Here is a 26,599-nt window from a genome sequence, read left to right on the forward strand (position 1 = left end):
ACAAAGGTCCTGAGGCAGGAGCATGCCTGCAAGGCCTGAGGAGAAGCCAGGCAGGCAATGTGGCTGGACAGGGAAGAGGGCATAAGGCAGAAGAAAACACAGATAAAACAGCGTCTCAAGGATATTTTATAGCTTTTGTTCTGAGCTAGTCAGAAGACATGGAGGTGGGGCTGGAGGATTAGGCAAATAAATGACATATTCTAACTTATGTTTTAAAAGGATCTGTCTGGCTGAGATGGGAGAATAGAAAATATGTGGGAAGCAGATAGAAATGGGAGACTTCCTAGGGCAACATTAAAATAATCCAAGTGGAAGGGCGCCTGGATGGTTCAGTCAGTTAAGTGTTGACTCTTAATTTCAGCTCAGTCATGATCTCATGGTTTGTGAGATCAAGCCCCATATCAGGCTTTCTGCTAACAGCATTGAGCCTGCTTACAATCCTCTGCATCGCTCTCTCTCTCTTTCTGCTCCTCCCTGCTCTCTCTCTTCCTCATCCAAAAAATAAATAAACTTTAAAAAAATCCATGTGGAAGATGACAGTGGTGGTCAGTGGCAAAAAGAGGAGAAATTAGGATACATGTTAAAGTGAAGGGCTGTCCAGTCGCTGATGAATCATGTAGCCTGTGAGAGGAAGAAGGGGACCAGGCTGGACATGGAGACAGGTCATTTGCACTTAGGAGGATGGCAAAGATTCTGGAAGGACCTTGCTTCTGGTAAAATAGCAGCGGTCCAGGTTCAATGTGTCCGAAGTGAGATCTACAAGGGGTTTACTTGAGAACGCTGAACGGACAGTTGGCTATACAAGTTAGTTCATGGGAATGGATGAAGATGTGACCTCTCCAGTTGCCATCATATGGATGTCAACTGAAGCACTGGCTAGTGAAATCATCTGAGGAGTGTTGGTGGAGAAAAGAAGAGGGCAGTGAATGACTTCCTAGGGTGCTGCAGTGTCTAGAACTTGAGGAGGTAAGGGGGGAACAGCAAAGCCACCAGAGCAGCAGGCATTGTGGTGGGAGGGTGCAGGGAATGTGCTGTCAGGGAGACATGTATCACAGGCTTCAGATGATGGGTCAGGAGTGGCCACAAGACCTAGCAGTATCTGGCCACTGTGGCAAGAGCAGCTGGCTTTGAAGAATGGACAGGCTTATTTGTTCCAGTTGTCTTTTGAGGCCCCTGAAGTTAAGCCAGCACACCTGTCCCATGATCAATCCCATGAATCTGAACAGATGCCACATCCAACCACTTTGATACCTTTTGAACAAAGCTGTGTGCTTTGCTCTCAGCTATTTAAGCAGAGCGTGACCCTCAAGCACATTTGAAGAAAACCATGCACCCTTAGAGGTGAGAAATCTGTAGATACCTCAGCAGATGAGTGATGAGCTGCAGAGGTCTGATGCCACTGCTGGCAAGGGAGGCATCCCTCAGTAGGACAGCATGCTCTGCGACTCTATTCCAGGCCGCGAGCCCCTGGAGTAGCAATTCTATTAGGTTGGGCCAGCAAAACTATGCATTTGGGTCAGAGATCTTAACAGGTAGAAGTGAGAAGAATGGTCTCTGGAGTGATCAAGAGTTCTACTAAAAAGTGTAGAAGTTTCTTTGCTAATGCACATCGCTACCTTTATTCTTCCTTAATGTGCAAAAGAGTGTCCATTACAGTTGAAATTAGCATGTATGTTGCTAACACTGAGCTTAATACAGAGGAAAACAGAAGAAGGTTCAAGGCTCTCTGTACATAACTCACTGAAAGCTCACCTCTTCCCTAAAAAGTGGTATTCTGAATTTTATGATAACCTTGCACTGTTTGCTCTGTAGTTTTACGTTCTGGGAAGAAGTCACTAAACAAAGTTGTTGGTTTCTTTTTGTTTATTTTGGCTTTGCATATGTCTTCTTTGTGAAATCCGTGCATGTGTTTACCCTTCCCTTATACATTCTGATAATTTTTGTTCTGTGTTACAAATATCTTCAAATTTGGGGCTATTTCACTGTGTTCATGTTTTTTCTTTCTTTTTTGATAAAGTTTAATTTTAGTCAAATTTATCGCTCTTTTCATTTTTTTGCATCTTATTTCAGAGGCCCTCCCTGTTCTGGGGTCACACTATATGACAAGTGCATATCACAGTTTTAACACATTGTCTTTCAACCTTAGGACCTTAATTACTGGGAATTGACTTCTGTATATATTTTCCACATGGAAGTATCCAATGGCATGTTCTCCATGTGATATTCTGTGTTGCCACCAAAGTCATTAAGCCATCTCTCCCACCCATTCACTTGCAGGTTTGGTCTGCCAAGTAAGGTTTCCATTATGCACTGGTTTTCTCTTTGTTGGGTCCTCTGTTAAGTTCCCTTTTCATGTCCTGCTTTGGAAGACACCAATAGCTAGAAGGGTAAGGTACATCTTTTTTTTTCTTCAGGGATCCTGGCTATTCTTGGTCCTCTGCTCACCCATATACATGTTGGAATCAGCTTAACAGACTTCCATAAAAATACTCTGATGAGATTCATACTGAAACTGAACTGGATCTATATATTATAGACTTGGGGGAATTGACATCTTTTGGTATTTTATCTTTTTAATTATGGACACGATGTGTCTCTCCATGTATTTAGTTCTTTGTAGTGAAAGTCCCTGACAATAAGTTCTTTTTTCTTTTTTTTGTAATACAAGCACCTGATGTTAAGCTTTTGATTGCTGAGGCATCCACTTCAAAGACATTCATCTGGAATACACTACCAGATACACAACTAAATAAAGAGCCAGGCCACCCTATCCATGAGATTCCCCTTTTATTTTTTTTTAATATTTTATTTATTTCTAGGAAAGAGAGAGACAGCGTAAGCAGGGGAGGGTCAGAGAGAGAGGGAGTGACAGACTCTGAAACAGGCTCCAGGCTCTGAGCTGGCAGTCAGCACAGCGCCGGAGGCGGGGCTCGAACCCGCGAACCGCGAGATCATGACCTAAGCGAAAGCTGGACACTTAACCAACTAAGCCACCCAGGCGCCCCATCGAGATTCCCCTTTTAAAGCCCAGGGTGACCTAAATAGCTGACCACTTGAGTCACCCCACTTTTCTCTTCCTGTGCACTAATTCTTGCTCTTATGGTTTAAGAGTGACAATAAAGAATGAACCTGCCAAACCCTAGGCACCCCAATCTAGACTTGAATAAAGGAAAACCCTGGGTCTGCGTTCTCTCTTTCCCTCTCTCTACCTGTGACCTCTCCATGTGGCCCCAGGTGTGCTGTGTACCTTCTAGGACTTGTGAGTAATAAATGTCTTTTCAGAGTTCCCTGATGTTTGTTGCTGAGATGCATCTTGCAATCACAATGAGAATCACAAGAGTTGGTCCCACCACAGCAATGGCCCCACTAAGATAAACGTCTATAGGGATTCATGATGAGTAATATGGCCAGGCAAGTGCCTATACATTCCTAGATGATGGCATCACTACTGATAGCCTGAGGCCTACCCAAAAGAGTTTTCTATATTGAAATATTTTTAATAAGGTTGTATCATTCTCTTGTTTTCAAAATTTATTTATTTTGAGAGAGTGAGAGAAAGCACATGCACACATGTGCAGGGGAGGGACAGAGTGGGAGAGAAGGAGAGAGAGAATCCCATGCAGACTCCATGTTGTCAGCACAGAGCCCAACATGCAGCTCAAACTCAATGACCCCATGTGATCATGATCTGAGCCAAAATCAAGAGCTGGACGCTTAACTGACTGAGCCACCCAGGTGCCCCTCATTCTCTTTTTGCTAGATGTCTCCCCCTAGGTGTTTGGTACTAAATATTCTTTTCCAATAACCAGTGTAGTCGGTCCCTGAGAAAAGGACAAGTAATAGGCCAACTTATCAGAAAGTTGCTAAGCAAGGGTGGGGTCAGAAGTGTGAGAATGAGTGATATGAGTCTGAGATTTATCTGTATATTAATGATTTGAAATGGAAGTAAATAGAGTAGACTCCATTATAACAATTGATGAAATATTATGGATGCTAGACTTCACTCACATTGCAGGTAAATGTTGAGTGGTATTCTTGTCTTATTTGTTTGTTTATTTGTTTGTTTAATTAACATACCTTCAAGTTTTAGGTAATATATATTTTTCACATGGGCAGCATTAAAGCTCCCCTGACCCAAGTACATTCTGTTGTAATTTCCCTTCTCTACTGGGGAGATGGGTGGCTCTGGGTGATAAGGATGTATGTGGGTGCTGATGATGCCTCTAAATTGGCAAGCTGCTTTCCAAATGTCTGGTCAGGCACCACTGGGCATGCACTAATAAGGTTGTGAGGGCTCCCTGTATTCCACATAAATGACGGTGAGAATTCTATCTCCCTCCTACTGTGTAAATGCTATAAAAGCCTTAAAGAGCTGTGGTGCTCAGACATGGACCTGAGCAGAGCAGCCCCACTGGATTCTGGTCAAGCTGAGTGTGGGGCAGACAGTAGAAGGTATGAGACCATACCCCTGGCTTCTTATTGTCCACAGACTGGCTCAGGCAGATTCTGTTTCTATTGTCCTGTACACCTGCCATGTATCTTCTTCTTAGCTCATCTACCTCATAATGGGGAGAACTGCTGCCTTGTGAAGAAGGCCTCTCCTCTGTCTACAACTCTAGTGAGGAGGGCTGCAGATGTCCCATTAACACCTCCTTATTCCATTTTGAATCCACAAAGGAGTTTTAAGTCTGACCTCTGGTCAAGAGAAGGGGGCCCCTCACAACCCTTGGGAAATGTAAGTAGATCATAAAATGTTAATCCTAAAGTGCATAAGGGAAGTCAAATCTCAAGGCAACAGGTTGGAGTGACCACGGTCAGTTCTGAGAGTTAGGAACATCTGGGAACACAGAGATGTCTAAAGAGAGTACAGAACACAGGAAACAATGCTTCCCCCATGGAGCTACCTACTTGGTGCCAAGTCTGTTCAAGAAAGAAGGGAAAGAAGGCAAAGAGCATATAAGAAGCAGGAGAGAGAGGACATCAGGACACATGTAGCATTCTGGGAAGTGGTGGAGGTCTAGAGGTTTAAGTGCCCTCTCTGGCCTGGATGTCGGCCACAGATAGGAGTCCTGAGGTGATGGAGGAGGCACTGAGATAGGTGTAGAGACTGGGACAGACCAATGGAAGGCACTGACCCCCACCCCATCTGCACTCCTGACTGCAGTGTTGGGCATTACCTTCTACAGTGAGATTGGAGATGGCACACAGTTACAGATGGCTCTCCTTGGACTCTGAAGCTAAGTGGCATGTTGACCAGGGATACATGCTGCAAGGATCACTGGCTGGGGACAAGCCGGACTGATATTTGCAGGCTCATTGAGCATACAAATTCTAAGCCTCTTTCTCCATTGTTGGTGAGTGTGTGTGTGTGTGTGTGTATGTGCATGTGTGTATAATAATACTTGTAATAAATATCCAATAAAATAATAATTGTAACTAGATAAAAGTTACTTGAAATCACAAAATTATATATGAGTGTATCTTATGATGCATACTAATAATTCAGATCATCTTGCTTTTCAAACAGTTAATAAGTATTAAATAGCCTATTGATATTGATAATGTTAATAGCATTAATAATAACAACAACAAGAGGCAGCAAGGCCTTTGGCATGTCAGTTCAGCATTGCTGAGTTCTGCTCTCTTCATCAAATTAAGGGTGGGAATAAATGACACTCATGTGCATTTCGGCCCAGGTATTTAGCAGCACTAAATTCTTCTCTTTGTGTCAGCTGTGTGGCATTTCATCTCTTAGCCACACAAAACATCAGGTTTGTTGTGCTATCATTTGTCATGATTTAGAGCTCCAGAAACAGAATACTCGCCTCCTGTCAACCATATATCAGCAGAGCAAGATAGGAAATGTTTTCATTCTTAACTGACTTGGGAATTCATCACTGCTTTCTGAATGGCTTCTTTTCCTGAGTTGACACTTTCTGTTTTTCCAAGTCTAGCTTTGAAAATCCATATTAGAAGGTAGAGACGACACTATTAACCCTTATTTACAAGGCCTTTCAAAAGCAGTGAGTGTTTGCCAAGCTATTAGAGAAATATGGTGGTGTGACTCTGAACTTCAACAACCAATATATACTCTAAGCCTCTATTTCCCCATCTGTAGTTTAGGGAAAATAACTCCCATCTCCTAGGGGCACTGTGAGGGCAAAGTATATTCATCAGTGTTAGATATTTAGCATATTCCTGACACAGGAGGTTGCTTAATAAAATATTAGGAATGTACCCATATATTGGGATGGATTTTTGGTTTGTGTTAGCTCCAAACTTCAAGCCTTGAAAAGATCTTTAAACCTAAGTTGACTTGCTAACCGTCAGTGAAAAGCAAACCCAATGTGTGAAGACTGTTGGTTAGCTTCATCTGATAGGCCGCATGGATACTTGGGAACTCAAGAACTGCCAATAACGAGATAAGAAATCCATTTTACCTTGTGCATTCATTGCCTATGATGTTAGAAGAAATGCAGATTAAGATGTACCCACTGAGCAGAATTTTTGTAACCTGAAAACATACAGAATTGAACTTCTCTGACAGCCATGTCCTCAGCCTTCCTCTCTCTTCTAAAATGGAAGGTGGAAATGATAAGGATAACTACCTCAGAAGACCTCACTACCCATCACTTGTATGATCTGCTGCAGGGTCCTCAACTCCCTGAGCCTCAGTATTCTGTGCTGAAATCCAAGTCAACACTTAACCCATCAATTGCATAATTTATATTACAAACTTCATAAGATATAAATGTATGTAGATACATTATCTCTGATGGCCTACTGGATACTCAATATCTCTGCTTTGAATTCAGTAGGTAAAAGTTACCCATGCCTTTTTCCTTGCCTGGAATCAGTTGAGACATAAGGGCAACTATCTGCAGTTGGAGATGAACGAACAACATTTCTTCCCTGTTACCAAAGAAATTACAGGTGACAGTTGAGATTTGCTAATCAAATGGCCCGTAACCATGCCACAATACAGCCTGTAAAATTATGTAGGGTCACTGTGCTGCCTAGTTTAACAGACAGAGTCAAAAAGACTGCACTCTCTGTGTCCATGGAAACAAATCAGGAAAGGGCTAAGACCTGTCCTCTTAGCAGAAAAGACCCTCTCCTTGTGGAAAGGAGTGAGAAGCAGAGCACAAGCCTAGAAGTAACATTAGGAGGAAATCCCTTCATGTAATTTCCCACCACTTCATAAATGAATCAGCTTTTTTTACATAAAACCAGCAGTTCCTTTCAATTTCCTTAGGGAAAATAGATTTCCCAAGTCACATAGTCTTAAAATTGTGATGCTATCCTTGATTCATGTCCCCCTTTGATCCTGTATCAAAGGATACAGGAACACATCTGACCACCACCCTTGTCACATCTGGCTACCACCCTATTCTCAACTCTCAGTGTTTCTAGTGCTTTAGGGCAATTCCTAGCTCTCAGTGTACCTCCCTAGTAGTGAGCCCAGCACATCCTCCCTTTGCTCCACAAAACTCTCCCACTCTGTCTACTACTTTTACACTTTCACATTTGAATGCTTATGCCATTCTGTCATTTCCCTAAAATAGGTGTTCATCACCTACACTAAGTGACCCCCAGTCATTGTGCTTTGCACTTATTTCTGTTATCTTTCTATTCAAATCCTTCCAGGTTCAGTTTAAAATATCATCCCCATGTTTCCCCATCTGAATTCCAGTGGCTTTCAGCTGTACAAGGGTATTTAACCTTATTATGTAATGTGTTCATCAACTCCTTGGGAGCAGAACTTATGCTTCTGTGATACTCACTGCATCTAGCAGTAAGGAGAACACACCCAATGTATCTGTTAAATAGTAATCAAGGTTACTAGTGCATTTAGACACAACACAGGCAGAATTTCAATGTGTTCCTAAGACCTCACAGACTAAAATCCACATTAGGCACTCTGAAACTTGTGTTCTATATCACCTAGACTCATGCTGAGTTGCTACATGCTGGGCATGATGAACACAGTTAATAGTCTCATAATTCCACATGTTTGAATGAACTAATAGCTCACTATCCTGAGATTTATCCTGATTTTTTTATATTCTCTCCACTGGATGTTTACCAAAGAGGCATCCATATCTAATTTAGCATATATTTTCATGAATCCAGATGTTGTTTCATGACTTAATTTACTAGTTAATGCATCATTCCACAAAATAATTTAAAAAAATAAAGTTTTTTTTTTACTTTCTAAAAAATATTGATTTAAGCACTTGCTTCCAAATATAATCCATGCCACTATCTTTAAGGAATTTCTTTATGGACTAGGAAAGCTCCCTCTGTAAACTAGGGCTAATTTCAACATTTGTTTGAATTCCTGAGAGTAGAGATAGCAATAACAGAAATATCTGTTAATTCAGTGCTGCATTAGAGAAGCCATAGCATGTGGCTCATTAGAATAATGACACCTATTTGCATTCCTTTGTCTCCTAATAGCAGAGAACTGTTGGACTGGGTAATTTGAAACTCATTATACTATCACATTTAGCCTCTGCACTGTGCTCAGATGACTGTGGTATAAGGGAACTACTTGGCCAAGCAGCTATTTTTAGTAAATCAAAAAGATGAAAGACAAGTAAGAGACACACTTAATTAAATAACATTCCTTCTGTTAAAATTATTATACCCTGAGCTGAAACCATATAAGCTGATGAAAGGTAAAGTTAGTGCAGTTTTTCAGCTCCTGGGCAACTGTATATAAACATGATATATGAAGAAAATCCTTTAAATCACTTTGAGTATCATAGTAATGAAATTAATAGCAGATATACAGAAACAATCAACATCTAAGTCAAACCAATCTTCAAAATATCAGGCAGATAAAAAACAAATTTAGTGTGAGAGTTCAAAATCTCAAGAATCTTTATATTTGGGGATCTTTACTGAGTTCAAAATACATTCACACACCACACACAAACACACATATACATATACACAAACACTAAGTGAGCTCATTTAGTATGACTCATTGTAGAAGTGATGAGATCCTATCTCTGTATTTTATCTCTGAATGTAATAAATTACTTAACTACAGTTAGTTGGCTGTTGAATATGAGATTTAGGGAAGAAAGATTAAGAGGGTCACATATTTTCTTTCACCAAAAATTGTTCTTGTGATGCCTGTCCTGTAAACCATTGTCATTACATCCCATTAACTTGATCTTATTTAAAAATGATGGAAAAAATGACAATTTCACTTGTAGTGTTTTGCCTTTAATCAAATCAACAGCATAATTTTCATATGCAAAGAGGAGTATAATTTTATATTATACAACTCATTTTCCTCTCAGGGATATGAACAATTCATTTTCCTTCAGGGACATGAATCAGTGATTCCCAAATAAGATGCCTCAGGATCTTTTGAAGGTTTCGTCTCAAGTACTGATGTGCACAGCCACCACATGGCAACACATTATTTAAATAAATCCTGGTGAAAGTCCATTTCTATTATACTGCTTCTCCCAAATAAATGTATGTTGAATCTCTCCTTGCATTTAAAGGTAATAGTTTGAAAAGAAAATTATTTCCATTCAACCTAACTTTTGGCTCATCACACATACACCTCTCCTAATTCCAAAAATCTATTCAAAATGAGAGAAGTAATACAAAAGGAAACCCCTGGAGTCAAAAGAACTTCCCCTGCCAGTAACAGCAAAGTGGTTGTTATCAGGTAACAATTATTAAGTCTGGACACCCTGTAAAAGAGAACTCCCTGAAGGCACTAGAGAGTGAACAAATAGAGGAAAAGACTGGAGGGAGCTGGCACTCAGAATAGGGGAATACATTTCTACTTAAAAAGCTTTGAGTCAGAGCTCTGAAGTGGCTAAAGCTTAGATGGATCGTTTTGGTCTTACTGGCTTGAAGAACCAAAAGGAAGCATAGAGCTATCAAAATAGCACATCTGAAAAATGAGGTGTAAAATCCTAGAAAGGAAAGAGTTGCAGAGTAGAAGTAATAGATGTAATAGATGTATGTAAATTCTATCCAGATATCTATACTTACCCCTAAATTGTACATATATAGAGCATAATCCTACCAGCCCAACTAAGGTAGAGGAACCACCTGACATTTCAGCTGTAGCCTACTACAGGAAAGATAGTGTTTCGAGTTTTTCTTTGGTCAAGTTAATTAACTAAACAAAAAAAAAAAAATTAACATTCTAAACTTAACAGAATCCAGTCTCTGCAATACAACACTGAGATATCCAGGAAAGAATTTTAAAAATATATTAAATGTAAAAGAAACACAAAAAAGTGACCCATACTCAAGAGAAAATGCAATCAATGTGGAATGTTCCCAAGAGGATGCAGATCTTGGATTTAGCATACAAGGATTTTATTTTTATTTATTTTTAATTTTTTAATGTTTTATTAATTACTGAGAGAGAGAGAGACAGCATGATCAGGGGAGGGTCAGAGAGAGAGGGAGACACAGAATCTGAGGCAGGCTCCAGGCTCTGAGCTAGCTGTCAGCACAGAGCCTTACGTGGGGCTCAAACCCACAAACCATGGGATCATGACCTGAGCCGAAGCCAGACGCTTAACCAACTGAGCCACCCAGGCGCCCCAGCATACAAGGATTTTAAAGCCACTTATATAACAATGCTTAAGAGTGTAAAGGAAAAAAATGTAATGAAAAACTAAGAGTAAGTGTTTCTAACATTGAAAGTTTTTAAAGAACCATATACAAACTCTAAATCTGACAAATACACTAAATAAAACATTTACTGTATGGATTTAGCTACAGATTAAATGGCATAAAAGTCAGTGGACTTGAAGACAGAGTGATAGAAATTATCCAATATAAAAAATAAAGAGGGGTGCCTCGGTGGCTCAGTCAGTTAAGCATTTGACTCTTTTTTTTTTCTTGTATTTATTTTTGAGAGAGAGAGAAACTGAGACAGAGACAGAGACAGAGTGGGGGAGGGGCAGAGAGAGAAGAAGACACAGAATCCCAAGCAGGCTCCAGGCTCCAAGCTGTCAGAACAGAGCCCAAGCAGGGCTCATACTCATGAACCCTGAGATCAGGACCTAAGCAAAAGTCAGACATTTAACCCACTGAGCCACCCAGAGGCCCCAAGTCAACTCTTGATTTCAACTGTGATGTCAGCACAGAGCCTGCTTGGGATTCTTCCTCTCCCTCTCCACCTCCTACCCTGCTTGTGCTCTCTATCTCAAAATAAATAAGCAAATAAACATTAAAAATTAATTAGATTAGACTCCAGATGTAAGATGAAGGATGGGACAGAGAAAAAATATTAGAAGAGATAATGGCCCAAAGTCCTCAAATTTGGTGACAGATAAACTCTAGGAAATATAAATAATAATAAAACACATGCAGGGGACTTCTGCTTCCAGGAGAATGCAGATGTGTTTCCCCCTATTCCACCCACTAAATTTAACTAGAAAACCTGAATATGACATAAAATATAGGAAGAATCTAAAAGGTAGAAAGAATAAGGCAGACAGGTCTTGGGATCTTGGTACCTAAGAGATGACCCACTAAGTGAGTTCTGTGGTTTTATTCTTGCCTTATGCATCCCAGGCTAGGAATCCAAGAAGCTTAGCAAACCAGAAACACCAATGGGCATAGACAAAAACAACAACAATAACAACAAAACAAAACAGTAACACAGCATGATAAGTCTGTGCTCACTCTACCCCAAGAACTAAGAAACGGTCAGCCTAACAAGATAGAAAACTTTCAGGCAATAACTGGAGAAGTCAAATCAAACACCACAGAAGAATTTAGAGCCATGCCTGACCGCAGGCCAGCAAAGAAAGTGGAAAGCCCAGACTTCTACTCTCACCAGATGCCCAACCCACCAATGTAGTGGCATCAGAGAAGAGGAAACCAGGAACTTCATTCCTGCTAGGCAATAATGACACCCATTCACCACAGTGTGGGGAAGGTCATGTGGGGAGCCTGGAGGTCCACACTAATCCAGCAGTAGCAGGTACCTCCTCCTGCTCCTTGCTGGAGCTGTGTTAGCAGAAAATTAGTAAAAATTGAGACTTCTGCCATCGCTCAGCACTAGTGGGCCACTACTCTTATTTGATGTCAGTGGAGACCTAGTATGAAGTTAGAAGGCAGCAAGAATAAGGAGTCCAGGCACCCTGTGTCAATGGATGCTGAGTGGGAAACTTGAACTTCTACTCCCACCTGGCAGTAATAAAGCTATGTTGCATCTTTCCCTGCCAGAGCAGTGTTTTTTTTTTAAGCCAGCTAAAACAGAAGACTTGAATAAAATCTAAAGCCTCATAACACAATACACAAAATGTCCAGATTCCAACAGAAAATTATCTGTCATATGAATGAAGATCAAGCTGAATCAAAGAAAATCAATACATATCAAAACAGATATGACAGACATATTAGAATTACCTGACAAAAAATTCTTGAAGCAGCCATCATAAAATACTGCAATGACCAATTACAAACATGCTTGAAACAAATGAAAAATTATAGTCTCTGCAAAGAAAAAGGAATGGTAACAAAAGACCAAACAGAAGTTTCAGAAGTTATGTTGGTCTGCTTGGGCTACCATAACAAAATACCATAATATGGGAGATTATTTATTTTCTCACATCTAGAGGCTAGGAAGCCTAGGACCAAGGTGCTTACAGATTTCAGGTTTTGGTGAGAGCTCTCTTCATGGCTTGCAAATGGCTACCTTTATGCTTTCCCTCATTGCTTTCCCTCATTGCATGTGTTTGGAGGGAAAGAGATTTCTCTCTCTTCCTCTTCATTTGAAGGCACCAATCCTATTGGATTAGGGTTCCACCCTTATGACTTCACTTAATTATAGAAGTGCTGTCTCCAAACACAGTAACACTGGGGATTAGGGTTTCAACATATGAATTTGTGGGAACATAATTCAGTGCATAGCACTACTGCCTCCCTCAAATTCATGGCCTTCTTGCATGCAAAATATATCCACTCCACCCCAATAGCAACACAATCTTAACTTATTCCAGCATCAACTCTAACATCTAAAGTCCAAAGTCTCATCCAAAGATCATCTAAATCAGATGTGGATGAGATTCAATTCATCCTGAGGCAAAATTCCTCTTCAGCTGTAAACTTGTGAAACAAAACATATTATGTGATTCCAAAATACAATGGTGGAACAGACAGAGAGGATAGACATTCCAAAAGAGAAATTGAAAGGAAAGGGGAGATGAGTCCCAAGCAGGTGCTAGACCTAGCAAGGCATTCTTAAGGCCTGAGAATAACCCTCTTTGATTCAATGCTCTGCCCTCCAGAGTGGGGTGGCAGTATCACTCCTATTGCTCTGTGGGGTGCTGCTTCCAAGGCTGTATGCAAGGATCCTGCTCTGCTGGTTGGCAGTTCTGCCCTTTGAAATTGAAACCTGTGGTGGTACTGGCAGCGCTATGATCTCTAAACTGCCTTCAGTCATTCTTTCTGGTTTCTGTTGAGATGGCTGATAAACATCACAGGTGCCAATTTTATGAAGTAATTGTCCAGTCACACCATTGGTCTTCTCTCCACAAGCCTCTTTTTCATAGTATGGGCAGACTAAAGATTTTTCCAAATCTTTAAGTTGTAGTTCTTTTTGCTTAATAATTCCTTCTCCAATTCATCTCTTGCTTCTCATATTTTACTATAAGCAGTGACAAGGAACTCATCACTGTGCTTAGAAATCTCAACTAAATACCAAATTTCATTGAGCACAAGTTTTACCTTCCATAAAACACGAGAACACAATTTAGTCAACTGCTTTGACCACAATTTAGTTACCTTATAACAAGAATTACCTTTCTTCAAGCTTTCTATAACTTGTCCCTCATCTCTGCGTAGACCCTACTAGAAGACCTTTAGCATCCATATTCTACCAGCATTCTGTTTGTGATTATTTTGTATTCTCTAAGAAGATGAAAGTATTCTCTCCAGCTCTCCTTTTTTCTTTCTGAATGCTCACCAGAATTACCACGTCCTTTCTTCACAGTAATATTGGCTTTTTCTATCATGCACCACAATATTCTCCAACCTCTATCCCTTATCCAGTTCTAAAGACATATCCACATTTTTAAGTATTTGTTACAGCAGGACTCCACTTCTCAGAACCAATATCTATATCAGTCTTCAGAAAAACAGAGACAATAAGACATAGATAAATAAAAATGTATTACGAGAATTCCTCATGTGAAAATGGAGGCTGAGAAGTCCCAAGATCAAGTCAGCAAGCTGGAGCCCTGGCAAAGCAGATGGTGTACTTCCATTCTGAGAACTAGCTGGCCAGAGGCCCAAGAGCTGATGTTTCAATTGGAGTACAAGGGCAGGAAAAGGCCAATGGTCCTGATTAAGGCAATAAGGCAGAGGAATTTCCCTTATCATTAGAAGGCCAACCTTTTTGTTCTGTTCAAGACTTCAACTAGTTGAATGAGATCTACCCACATTAGCAAAGGCAATCTGCTTCACTCAGTCTATTAATTTAAATATTAATCATTTCCAAATGCATCCTAACAGACATCTCCCAGAATAATGTTTTTTTTTTAATTTTTTAATGTTTTACTTATTTCTGAGAGAGAGAGAGAGATAGAGAGAAAGAGACAGCATGAGCAGGGGAGGGTCACAAAGAGAGGGAGACACAGAATCCGAAGCAGGCTCTAGGCTCTGAGCTGTCAGCACAGAGCCGGACACGGGGCTCGAATTCACAAACCGTGAGATCATGACCTAAGCTGAAGTCAGACACTTAACCAACTGAGCCACCCAGGCGCCTCTCCCAGAATAATGTTTGACCAAAAATCTCGGCATGTCATCGCCTAGCCAAGTTGACACACAAATCAACCTTCACAGAAGTGAAAAATATAATAACTTTAATAAAATGCTAAATACATGAGTTGATAAGCAGGATGGAGGAAAGAAAGGAAAGAATTAGTAAACTCAAAGATAAAACAACAAAAATTAAATAACATGAAAAACAGGGAGAAAATAGGAGAAAATGAAAAGAGCCTCAAAACTTATGCGGGATATAAAAGAAGATCTAATATACATGTTATTGGAATCAGGAAAAGAGAAGAGAAAGAAGATGGTACATAAAAAGTATTCAAAGAAATAATTGCTCAGACTTCTAAATTTTGTAAAAATCTATAGATTGAAGAAGCTTAGCAAGGCTCAAACAGGATAAACTCAAAGAAATCTACACCAATACATATCATGTTTAAATTTTTGAAAACTAAAGACAAAGAAAAAAATATGGAAAGCAACCAGAGAAAAATAACATCCTACCTATAAGGGAAAATGATTTGAATGGCATCGGATTTCTCATCAGAAAACCAGGAAGCAAGTATAAAGGAGCACATCTTTCAAATGCCAAAGAACTATCAGTACAGAATCCAATGGAAATATCCATTAGGTATGAAGAGAATAATCAAAACATCTTCAGATGAAGAAAAACAAGGATAATTTATTGCCAGGAGTCTATACCCCACTAAAAATATAGCTAAAGAAATTTTGCTAGTTATAAAATAAGTTTTATTATAAAATACTTTGTGTTTGGGGCGCCTGGGTGGCTTAGTCGGTTAAGCATCCGACTTTCACTTAGGTCATGATCTCGCGGCTCATGGGTTCAAGCCCCGCGTCGGGCTCTGTGCTGACTGCCAGCTCAGAGCCTGGAGCCTGTTTCAGTCTGTGACTCCCTCTCTGTCTGACCCTCCCCTGCTTATGCTGTCTCTCTCTCTCTCTCTTAGAAATAAATAAAACATTAAAAAAATACTTTGTGTTATTATTTTATTATAAATAGCTTAGTTATAAAGAAGAAATCTTGGAACACTGAGAATAAACAAGAACACAGTAAGTAAAAATATGAGTAAATACAATAGGATTTCCTCCTTGTCTTGTTTGTAAAATTAAGTATGATTGTTCAAATAAAAATTACAACTCTCTCTGATATGGTTCTAGATGTATATAGACAATATCTTTAAGGCAACTGTATTTATAATTGTGGGAAGGTAAGCACATGTAAAGAGAGGAAAGCTTTCATTTTTCATTTGATCTGGTTAAATTAAGACAGCAGTAGACTGTGATAAGTTATGAATATAGTTAACTCCTGAACAACATGGATTTGAACATGCAGGTCCACTAATATACAGGCTTTTAATATAATTACAGTACAATACTGTGAATGTATTTTCTCTTTTGTATGATTTTCTTAATAACATTTTCTTTTCTCTGGCTTAATTTATTAAGAATATATTATATAATACTTATAATATACAAAATATGTGTTAGTCGACTGTTTAGGTTATTGGTAAAACTTTCCATCAAGAGTAAGCTATTTGTGGCAACCAATGGAATGGGAAAAGATAGTTGCAAATGACATATCATATAAAGGGTTAATATCCTAAATCTATAAGGAACTCACCAAACTCCACACCTGAATAACAAACAACCCAGCAAAGAAATGGACAGAAGACATGAACAGAAACTTCTCCAAAGAGGACTTCCAGATAGCCAACAGACATGAAACGATGCTCATCATCCTTCCTCATCAGGGAAATACACATAAAAACCACACTGAGATACCACCTCATACCAGTCAGAGTGGCTAAAATGAGCAAATCAGAAGATTCTAGATGCTGGCGAGGATGTGGAGAAATGGGCACCCTACTACACTGTTGGTGGGAATGTAAATTGGTGCAGCCCCTCTGGAAAACAGTGTGGAGTTTCCTCAAAAAGTTAACAATAGAACTCCCCTAGGACCCAGCAATAGCACTGCTAGGAATCTACCCAAGGGATACAGGAGTGCTGATGCATAGGAGCACGTGTACCCCAATGTTCATAGCAGCACTCTCCACAATAGCCAAAACATGGAAAGAGCCTAAGTGCCCATCAACGGACGAATGGATCAAGAAGATGTGGTTTATCTATACCATGGAATACTACATGGCAATGAGAAACAATGAAATCTGGCCATGTGTAGCAACATGGATGGACCTTGAGGGTGTTCTGCTGAACGAAATAAGTCAGGCAGAGAAGGACAAATACCATATGTTTGTACATATAGGAGGATTAGGAGGAACTTAACGGAGGACCAAGGGGGAGAAGAAGGGGAAAAATAGTGGGGGAGAGGGAGAGAGGCAAACCATGAAAGACTCTTGAATACTGAGAACAAACTGAGGACTGATGGGTGTGGGGGGGAGGGGGAAATGGGCATGGAGGAGGGCACTTGTGGAAATGAGCACTGGGTGTTATATGGAAACCAACTTGACAATAAACTATTTGTAAAAAAAAAATGCTGTCTCTCAGAGATAAAATAAATTTAAAAAAAAAAAAAGAGTGAACTCTAACATAAACTACGGACCTTAATTAATAATAATGTAACAATGTTGGTTCATCAATCATTAAAAATGTAATACATTAATACAAATGTCCTGATCAGTTTCCAAGAGCACATTCTTTTGCTTTTAAAAATGAAAACTTCACATAGCATGAGGACAAATGGATAACATAAAGAAGGAAGGAAAGACTTTGGTTGTAACCCTAACTCCCAACATCTTAGAAGGGAGGATGAGGCTACAGGCATACCTTTGAGGACAGTGTCATCACTGCACTGTCTGGAATGTCTGGAATTCAAGACTTTCTACTAGAATCAGAGGGGTGTTTACCTAATGAATAGTTATTTGTTCAAAGAACACATGTTTCTTAATATGTGTATAGGGTTAGCAGTGAGGGTGAACATGACAATGTCATTTCTCTTATGGAATATTCTACAAGAAGTGAGTTAAGACAGCAATGAATAAAATTTTTTAGAAAATGCTGGCTGGGTACTGGATATTGGGTCTTGAATGTTGGCTCCTTGGAGGAGATGACCTGCAATCTGAGAAGTAAAAATAGGAAAGAACTGCCAGGGGCGCCTGAGTGGCTCAGTCAGTTGAGTGTCTGACTTTGGCTCTGGTCATGATCTTGTGTCTCATGGGTTCAAGCCCCACATTGGGCTCAATGCTAATAGCTCAGAGCCTGGAGCCTGCTTTGGATTCTGTGTCTCCCTCTCTCTCTCTGCCCCTCCTCTGCTTGTGCTCTGTGTCTCTCTCTCAAAAATAAACAAATATTAAAAAAAGAAAAAGAAAAAAAAAAGGAAAGAATTGCCAATTGAAGGCTGGAAACAGTTCTCCAGGATCATATTCTTTATGGTATATGCCTTGACACATATTCTCTGTTAGAGACAAGGAAACTAGTCTGTGAGGACAAAGGTATAAGTACTCCACAGCATTCCAGTCTTCTCAAGCAGACTGCCACCCATATTGTGCTTATTCACATATAGAATGTAAGTTCTGAATGAATGTGGAAATAACCCCGGAAGATCCATGGTTCTTACTTGTGAAAATAACTTACAGCTGCCAAATTTCAGAGGGCAAGCATGGGCATCCATCGGGAAGTCCTCAAGTTGCATTGGGCATTCTGCAGAAATAGTCAAGCTGAAAAATAAGAGATGAAGACTTTTTAAATGACTCAACAATTCTGCTATTTACTGAGCAACCATCATATTCCATAGAGCCATATTAAGTACTTCACTCATTATTTTAATTACCATCTTTTATGAAATTGTCTAATCTGCCCCACCAAACTATATAGGTTTGCACTGAAGAAGATGGATATTATTTAGAAATATGCCTTAAATAAAAACTAGTCAGTTCTGTGGCTTCGTGTGTGTGTCTATACATACATTACCACTTGTAAAGTAATTCCAGATGTCTTTAAAAATAATTTATTGTTTGTTTCCCATCCCTAACCTAGAATAATCAAAACATTTCCTTTGAAAAGGCTGAAATATATGTATTTTTAAAATAGTTTATAAGCTCAAAAATATAAATGTATAATAAATTCTCAGTCCAAATTCTGACCAGAAGCTGGCAACAATTATTATGCACTGGACTGATGACATGAAACTGTAGAGTGGGTGAAATTGTGTCATGACAGCAATCTTCCAGTACAACCTAATTGTTTTTAATCCATGTCTGGTCTTCCAGATAATAATATCACCATCTGCTACCACTGCTACCAATGACTCAAACAGCAATGAACATCATATCCACTAGATCCATGCCAGGCATTGTGATAAGTGCTTTACCTGTACTAACATGTCTAATCAGAATGGCATTATGAGATCTGTTGCTATTAACATTCAAGTTTATTAGAAAGGAAAGTGATGCATAGACATTAAAGGATCAGGACAAGGATGCAGAGCTATGAAGTCATGGAGTAATGATTTGAACCCAAGCCCCTGAATCCAGTGGCTTCCTAACAGCATGTCCACCACACACTAAGTGGAAATGGGTCCTGTACAATTCCAAAGTTGCCACATTGCTGTGTTTTTATTTCCCTACAGACTTTACTAATTAGATCTAAATTTCATTAATGAATTAATCTTCTGTTTCTTAAGTTTCCTATTCTACTATTTAAAATGAAATGAAATTATACAGAATGAAATCAAAATATAAAATATTCACCTTTAAATGGATGTTATAATTATATTTTTAGACAAATAATAATTCAACATGATATAGCACTATTGGTCCTTTCCTCTTATATTGAGTCGAGATCTTGCCTTTGTGCCCAGAGTGAGAATAAAAATGTAAGCATATTCATTTTTGCCTTCACTATTTCCTCCTGTTAAAATAGATTAACCTTCTGCTACTAAATTGAGCACCTAATTTATACTTGATGATTATAGACAGAGAAGTCAATGTATGTATTCTGTGAATGAGACAAATTTAAGTTAGTGTAAGAAAGGTCTGTGCTGATCAAAGAGAAGAAATCCTCTGCTGTCTCTGGTTTGAGGGGCCATTACCCTAAGGATGGAGTGATTTTTCAGAGTGTGTGAGTGCACATGGCTGAGAGTACATCATCAAAGTATGATATTCAGGCAGGGAGATGGTATTTAAAATGATATGTGGAATATATTAAAGAATTGTAAAGGAGAAAACTACAAGTAGGTATCATTTCACTTATAATTTCACTTGGTACATTTTGTCCACATATTTTTAAAAAATTTTTAATTTATTTATTTTGAGGGGTGATAGTAGTGGTAAAGAGAGGGAGAAAGGAAATCCCAGGCAGGCTCCATGCTGTCAGTGCAGAGCCCAATGTGGGGCTCAAACTCACAAACAGTGAGATCATGACCTGAGCTGAAGTCAGATGCTTAACCTACTAAGCCACTCAGGCGCCCCTGCACAGATAATTTTGATATGTACATGAATTTTCTTTTTGTTCTTGTCTTTTGTATACCTAACATTAGAACAGTATATTTCTCACATGAAAATTTCTACATAACCATGACTTTGAAAGATAAACTATTTTACTCTAGGGTGCAGATGTCTGGACAGTGTGTGTGTGTGTGTGTATCCTATAAAATCAATCATGTACAATAATAAATAATACTGCATATATATTAAACCAATTAGCTATTGTTAGATTTTTAGGTTGTTTTACATGATAAATAATCTACAATGGACTTTTTCAAGCATAAAGTATAAGGACTATTATTAGAGACTATGAAGTGGATAAAGTAAGCATTTACTTTTAGAATTAAGAAATTTATGACTTAAAAATCACAGCCTGTGAGGAGAGCTTTCAGTCCACACAAAGAAAATAATGTTAGCTTCATCCGATTGTCAGCAAATTTAAGAAATTTTTACTGTAAAACAAATAGAAAGACAGAACTTAAATGATTCAAATGTGTTTTAGAGAATAAATTCACATTAAACTTTGAAAATCTAGAATTTTCTTCAGAAGAAAATTTTAGTAGGAAGGTCGGAAGTGTATATAAAGCTGCAATGCCTGGTAGAAAGCAACGAATGCAAAAATAAGCACAAAAAAATAACAGTGCTGTAGGAGCTTGGAGAACAGCTTTGATTTGGAGATTCTGTGCTGGTCTACAGCCTCTGTTCAAACAGTTTAGGTGTAAGGAAGACCCTGGGCTCAGATGGTTGGAGTAGTATGGGGTGGAGTGAATACAGGAATGCTTCAGGTGATCCTGACTGTCTTAACCTAGCCACATGTACTGCAGATTTGAACCAGCAGACCCAGTTCTGCAGTTCTCAAGTTGCACACACAATGTTGACAACTTTATGGGCTCCACTCCCATCATCAGGTTGTTGTGGACATGATCTCTCCATAGCAGAATCTTCTCCTTAGATAGTGCCATGTCTGTCAGCTCACATAACTTAACTTCTGTTCCCCAAGAAACACTCTATTGCTCACTGGGTCTGGAGCTGACTTGAAGCCAGATCTGTTGGTTGAGTTCTTGGCAGTGTGGTGAATCATGGTTAATTCCTCTTCCTTCTATGCTCTGTGGTAGTACTTTGTTTCTATCTCCATGGCCATTGGAGGTACCACCACCTGGCATTTCTATTGTTTGCCCCTACTTCTCAGAGAAGATCCCTTAGAGAGACCTGACCCCCTACCTTGGAAACACTGCCCACTCTTGGATTTTTCCCTTTTCCTCATATCCTCCTTCATTCTTGGCCAACACCATTTATTATAAGAGGTATGATAAGACTGTCTTTCTGGTGGTCTCAACTCTTACTAAAGACAGCATCTTGTGGGTCGCCTGGGTGGCTCAGTTGGTTGAGCATCTGACTTCAGCTCAGGTCATGATCTCATGGTCTGTGTGGTAGAGCCCCGCGTCCGGCTCTGTGCTGACAGCTCAGAGCCTGGAGCCTGCTTCTGATTCTGTGTCTCCCTCTCTCTTACCCCTCCCGTACTTGTGCTCTGTCTCTCTCTGCTTCTCAAAAATAAATAAACATCAAAAAAAAAAAAAAGACAGCATCTTGTGTCCTGCTTTATTCTAGTTCCTTGGCCCTGCGAGCAGGCTACCTTCTGAAAACTACTGCAATGACATTTAAAGATGATAAGGGTTGTACACCAAGGAGTCTGCTTTCAGCATATAGCTGGAAAAGTGGAGGGTGTAGTGATGGTGGGCAGAGACATGTGGACAGAATTTAGCTGAATCTAAAAAGAAGAATATGTTAAAGAAGAAATAATAAAAGCATAAAAACCATAAAGCATAAAAAAGATAGTAAATCTACAATTGCCATCTCAATAAATGCTATCATTAAAGTCCCATGGATTGTTCCCCATTTTAACAGACCTCCTTAGAATTAGAGTTCTAAACCCGGGAAAAATATATGATAGTGTCTTTCTTCTAAAGGATGAATGTATTATTCAGCTAAATCCCCTAAGCAAATGTTTCATCCTCAGTAAGGGAACAAGCATTTAAATTTTTTATCCCTTTAAACATTTCAAAATATCCTATGCTTTCATAATACTAAAAAAATATCTCTAGATAAGAGGGAGCCTTCCATTGATGGGGTCCCTGAAATATAGAGTGCCTTGATGTATAACCAACCTCCTTCATGTAGAATTGAGAACAAAGAACGCTATGGAATAATGGATTCTCCAGATATAGGAAATGAATCCCAAAGGGTTAAGAAATAGGTCTGGTAGAAAAACTTCTCTAAACTACTCGTGGATCCAAGAATCCAGCATTTCCCCTCCCTCTCCCCACAGAGCTCAAATTTCTATTTTGCTCCTAATCTCTGTTAATACATTCAAACATTAACTTATTGAAACAAACATCCCAATTTTCAACAACATTTTAATTTTAGGGTCAAGAAAGGACATTTTGTGAGTTAAAATATTTGCTTCAACTTGGATTTATATCATTCTAATCAAGGGTTTAGGGTGCTGAACTCACTAGAGAGTTCTCTGCTTGACCAGGTGCAGCTCACAGTAGAGAGAACTTTAAAATGATTAAAACAGTGGAATTCTAGAGTTGCACTGTCATGAAGTAACTCTGTTACCTTTGTAAAACTGCCTAACTTCTCTGGGCCAGTCTTCCCATTTGAAAAAGAGAGATAATAACAGTTATTTTATTCTCTGAAAAAAAAAGTTAAATGTGAAAAGGAGGTTAGTCTCTAGATTTCTACCCAATATTCTCTTCAGATTTGAGACTTTTTCATTCGTATGAAAACACTGCATCAGTGCAGTAGAAGGTGTGGCAGTGGCAGGCAGAAAAATGGTCCTACAAAGATGCCCAGACCCTAACCCCCCAAACTCCCAAACCTATAGATATGTTACTTTAAATGGCAAAGGAATTTTGCAGATGTGATTAAATTAAGGCCTTTGGGACAGGACAGATTACCCTGGTTTATCCAGATGGGCCAAGTATAATCACAAGGGTTATTTTGAGAGGGAGCCAGGAGTATCAGGATCAGAAAAAAAGATATGATGGCAGGAGCAGAGGTCAGTGTCTGTGGCCATGAACTCAGGAATGCAGGTGGCTTATAGAAGCTGGAAGAGGCAAAAAACAGATTCTCACCTACAGAATCCATAAAGAATGCAATCCTATCTACAACTTGTTTTAACCTTATAAGACCCTTTTTGGATTTCTGACTTCCAAAACTATAAGGCAATGAATTGCTTGTGTTTTAGCCAATAAATTTGTGATAATGTGTTACAGCATCAATAGAAAAATAATATGAAGTTTTGTACTTATGAGGTGTAAACTGTAACAAATACCTAAAAGTATGAAAATGAGTTTGGAATTGGGCAGTGGCAGATGCTGAAATTCATAATAGAAATTTATAATAGATAAAACAGTCTGTTCCTTGAACAAACTGCTAATTGAAATATGGATATTAATGATTCTGTGTTGAGAACCTACAAGGAAGTGAGGTGCATGGCAGACAAAGCTGAAATTACATGGTCATAAAGACACTGTTGATAGGAATACAGACATCAAAGACCTTGCTGATGAGGGCTCAAAAGGAAATGAGGAACATGTTATTGGAAACTAACTGGAAGAAATGAGATCTTTCTTATATAGTGACAAAAAATTAGCTGATTTATGTTTATAATTATGTGGAAAGCAAAACTTATAAGCAGTTGTAGTCAGCTAAATAATGGCCCCCAAAGATATCAGATCCTAATTCTGGGAAGCTGTAAACACTACCTTGTATGGAAAAAAGATCTTTGTAGATGTGATTAAGTTAAGGGTCTGGAGGAGGGAGATTATCCAGGTGGGCACTAAATGCAGTCACAAGGATTCTTATAAGAGAGAAGCAAAAGGAAATTACAACATACATAGAAAAATATGGGTGATGTAATGAAAGCAGAGGGTGGTTTAAAGATGCTATTTGCTGCTGGCTTTGATGATCTAGGAAGATGCTCTGAGCCAAGGAATGCAAGGTATACATCTCTACAAACTAGAAATGGTAAGAAAATGGATTCTTCCCTAGAACCTCTAGAGGAAATATGGCTCTGACACCTTGATTTTGCCTTATGACACAGATTTCAGATTTATGGCCTCCAGAAGCATAAGAGAATAAATGTGTGCTGTTTTAAGCCACCAAGTTAGTGGTAATTTATTACAGCAGTCTTAGGAAACTGAAGCAATGATGAATTTGGATACTTAGATGAAATTTCCAAGCACAGTGTTGAAATTTTGCCCTGTTTTCCTCCTGCTGCTTATAGTAAAATGTGAGAATGAAAAGATAGGTTGAGGGAAGAACTGCCAACAAAAAAGGGACCAGGACTTGATGATTTGGGAAGTTCTTAGTCTATCCAGGTTGCAAAAGATGCTATAATTAGGAAATTCACTGCCAGTGGAAAAAAAAAAAAAAAAGGCTCTTAAAATAAAGACCAGGGTGTGGCTGAACAACCTTTTGCTAAAGACTCAAAAGTATCAAAAGGTCAAAGTATTCAGTTACACAATAGACTCTTTGAAATTAGGCATGTGACTCATGGGTCCCCTTAACCATGCAAGCAAAAGCCAGAAACAAAAACTGGATTATTCATGAAAGATTTAGTAGAAACCTCTTGTCTCATGGTATGAATTCTTGAGACACACATAGGAAACCTACAAGACTTCTGAGAACTATATACCAGCAGAAACACTGCCAATTTGTACTGAAAAGGACAGAGAGAGGGAGTAGTGCTTCATTTTTTCCTGACATTTTCTCCTCTATCAAATGGGAATATCTGTAATTGTTATAATGTGCCTGTCCAACCATTTGATTTGGGGAGCAAAAATTTGTTTCTTGGGTTCCACATATTCATGGATGGGAAGGAATTGTGCCTCAGGGTAAATCATACCCAGATCCTCTTGTATAGCTGATTTAGATAGCTCAAATAATGAGGTTTGGAACTTTTAAACTGATGAGATTTAGTTGAGATTATGGATTTTAATTTAATGCTGTAATAAATTGTGACTTTTGGATATACTGGGATGGGGTTAATTATTTTGCATGTCTGACAGACGTGAGTTTTGAAGGGGACCAGAACACAGATTGTGGTAGGCAAAATAAAAACCCCTCCAAAGGTGGTCATGTCCTAATCATTCCTACCTACCACAGCCAAAGGAACTTTTCAGATGGTTGGTATTAAAGCTCTTGAGATGAGGAGATTATCCTGGGTTATCTGGTGAGCCCAATGTAATCACAGGGATACTTATAAGAAGGAAACAGAATCAGAGACTATTTTTGATGATGAAAGGAGTGAAGTGCCATGGGCCAAGGAATGCACACATCCTCTAGAATCTGGAAAAGGCAAGGAAATACATTCTTCCTAGAGAATCTGAAAGAAACAAAATCTTGCCAAAAGCTTGATTTTAGCCATTTAAAACCTGTTTTATACTTTTGGTTTCTAGAGCAGTGAAATTTGTTACAGTGGCAATAGGAAACAAATTTAGTAATAACCAGTTATTAGTGTGCTGAACACCAACGCATGTATTTTTGCTTTTTAAAAACTATTTATTTTGAGAGAGAGAGACAGACAGAGAGAGAGACAGAGAAAATGAAAGAGAGAGAGAGAGAGAGAGCCCACACAAGCAGGGGAGGGGTAGAGGGAGACAGAGATAGAAAATCCCAAACAGGGGAGCCTGGGTGGCTTAGTCGGTTAAGCGTCTGACTTTCGCTTAGGTCATGATCTCGCGGTTCGTGGGTTCGAGCCCCGCGTTGGGCTCTGTGCTGACTGCCAGCTCAGAGCCTGGAGCCTGTTTCAGTCTGTGACTCCCTCTCTCTCTGACCCTCCCCTGCTCACGCTGTCTCTCTCTCTCTCCTAGAAATAAATAAAACATTTTAAAAAAATTAAAAAAAAAAAAATCCCAAACAGTCTCTGCAATGTCAGCACACAAAGCCTGACGTAGGGCTCAATCTCCCACGCTGTGAGATCATGACTTGAGGTGAAATTAAGAGTCAGATGCTGACCAACTAAGCCACCCTGGTGTCCTCCCGTGTATATCTTAAAATGATTTTCCAATGTTAAGAAAGAAATTTGGCAATATTAGCCAGTTTATACACAACTCACAAAGTATTCACTACAATGAAAATTCAGACCTTGATAATGAAACAGCATCTCATGCAAAGTGTCCTGGCTTGGTAATTTTTTGAACTGTATACCATGTACGTCAGTTAGATTCACTCAGTGGAAACATAATCTCTCTGTAAAGATGTTTTGATGATTCTCAGGCAATATATGAAATTTATTTGGGGACTCTTAGAATTAAATAGTAACATAGCATCTAATGATTGGTGTTATGAAAAAGAAGTAA

General features: G+C 39.1%; 1 protein-coding gene across 2 annotated transcripts in view; it reads right to left on the reverse strand.

The window, feature by feature from the left end:
- GABRA5 (gamma-aminobutyric acid type A receptor subunit alpha5) overlaps positions 1–26,599 on the reverse strand; it is an 88,004-nt gene that overhangs the window by 12,654 nt on the left and 48,751 nt on the right. For both annotated transcript variants that reach the window (XM_039218224.1, XM_039218223.1), the window contains exon 7: positions 18,382–18,464. In XM_039218224.1, coding sequence (XP_039074155.1) covers positions 18,382–18,464 — 83 coding nt within the window. The remainder of the gene's footprint in view (positions 1–18,381; positions 18,465–26,599) is intronic.

This window comes from Hyaena hyaena, unplaced genomic scaffold (genome assembly GCF_003009895.1).
Source record: "Hyaena hyaena isolate Hyena2069 unplaced genomic scaffold, ASM300989v1 scaffold_752, whole genome shotgun sequence".
In the NCBI taxonomy this organism is placed as follows: domain Eukaryota; kingdom Metazoa; phylum Chordata; class Mammalia; order Carnivora; family Hyaenidae; genus Hyaena; species Hyaena hyaena.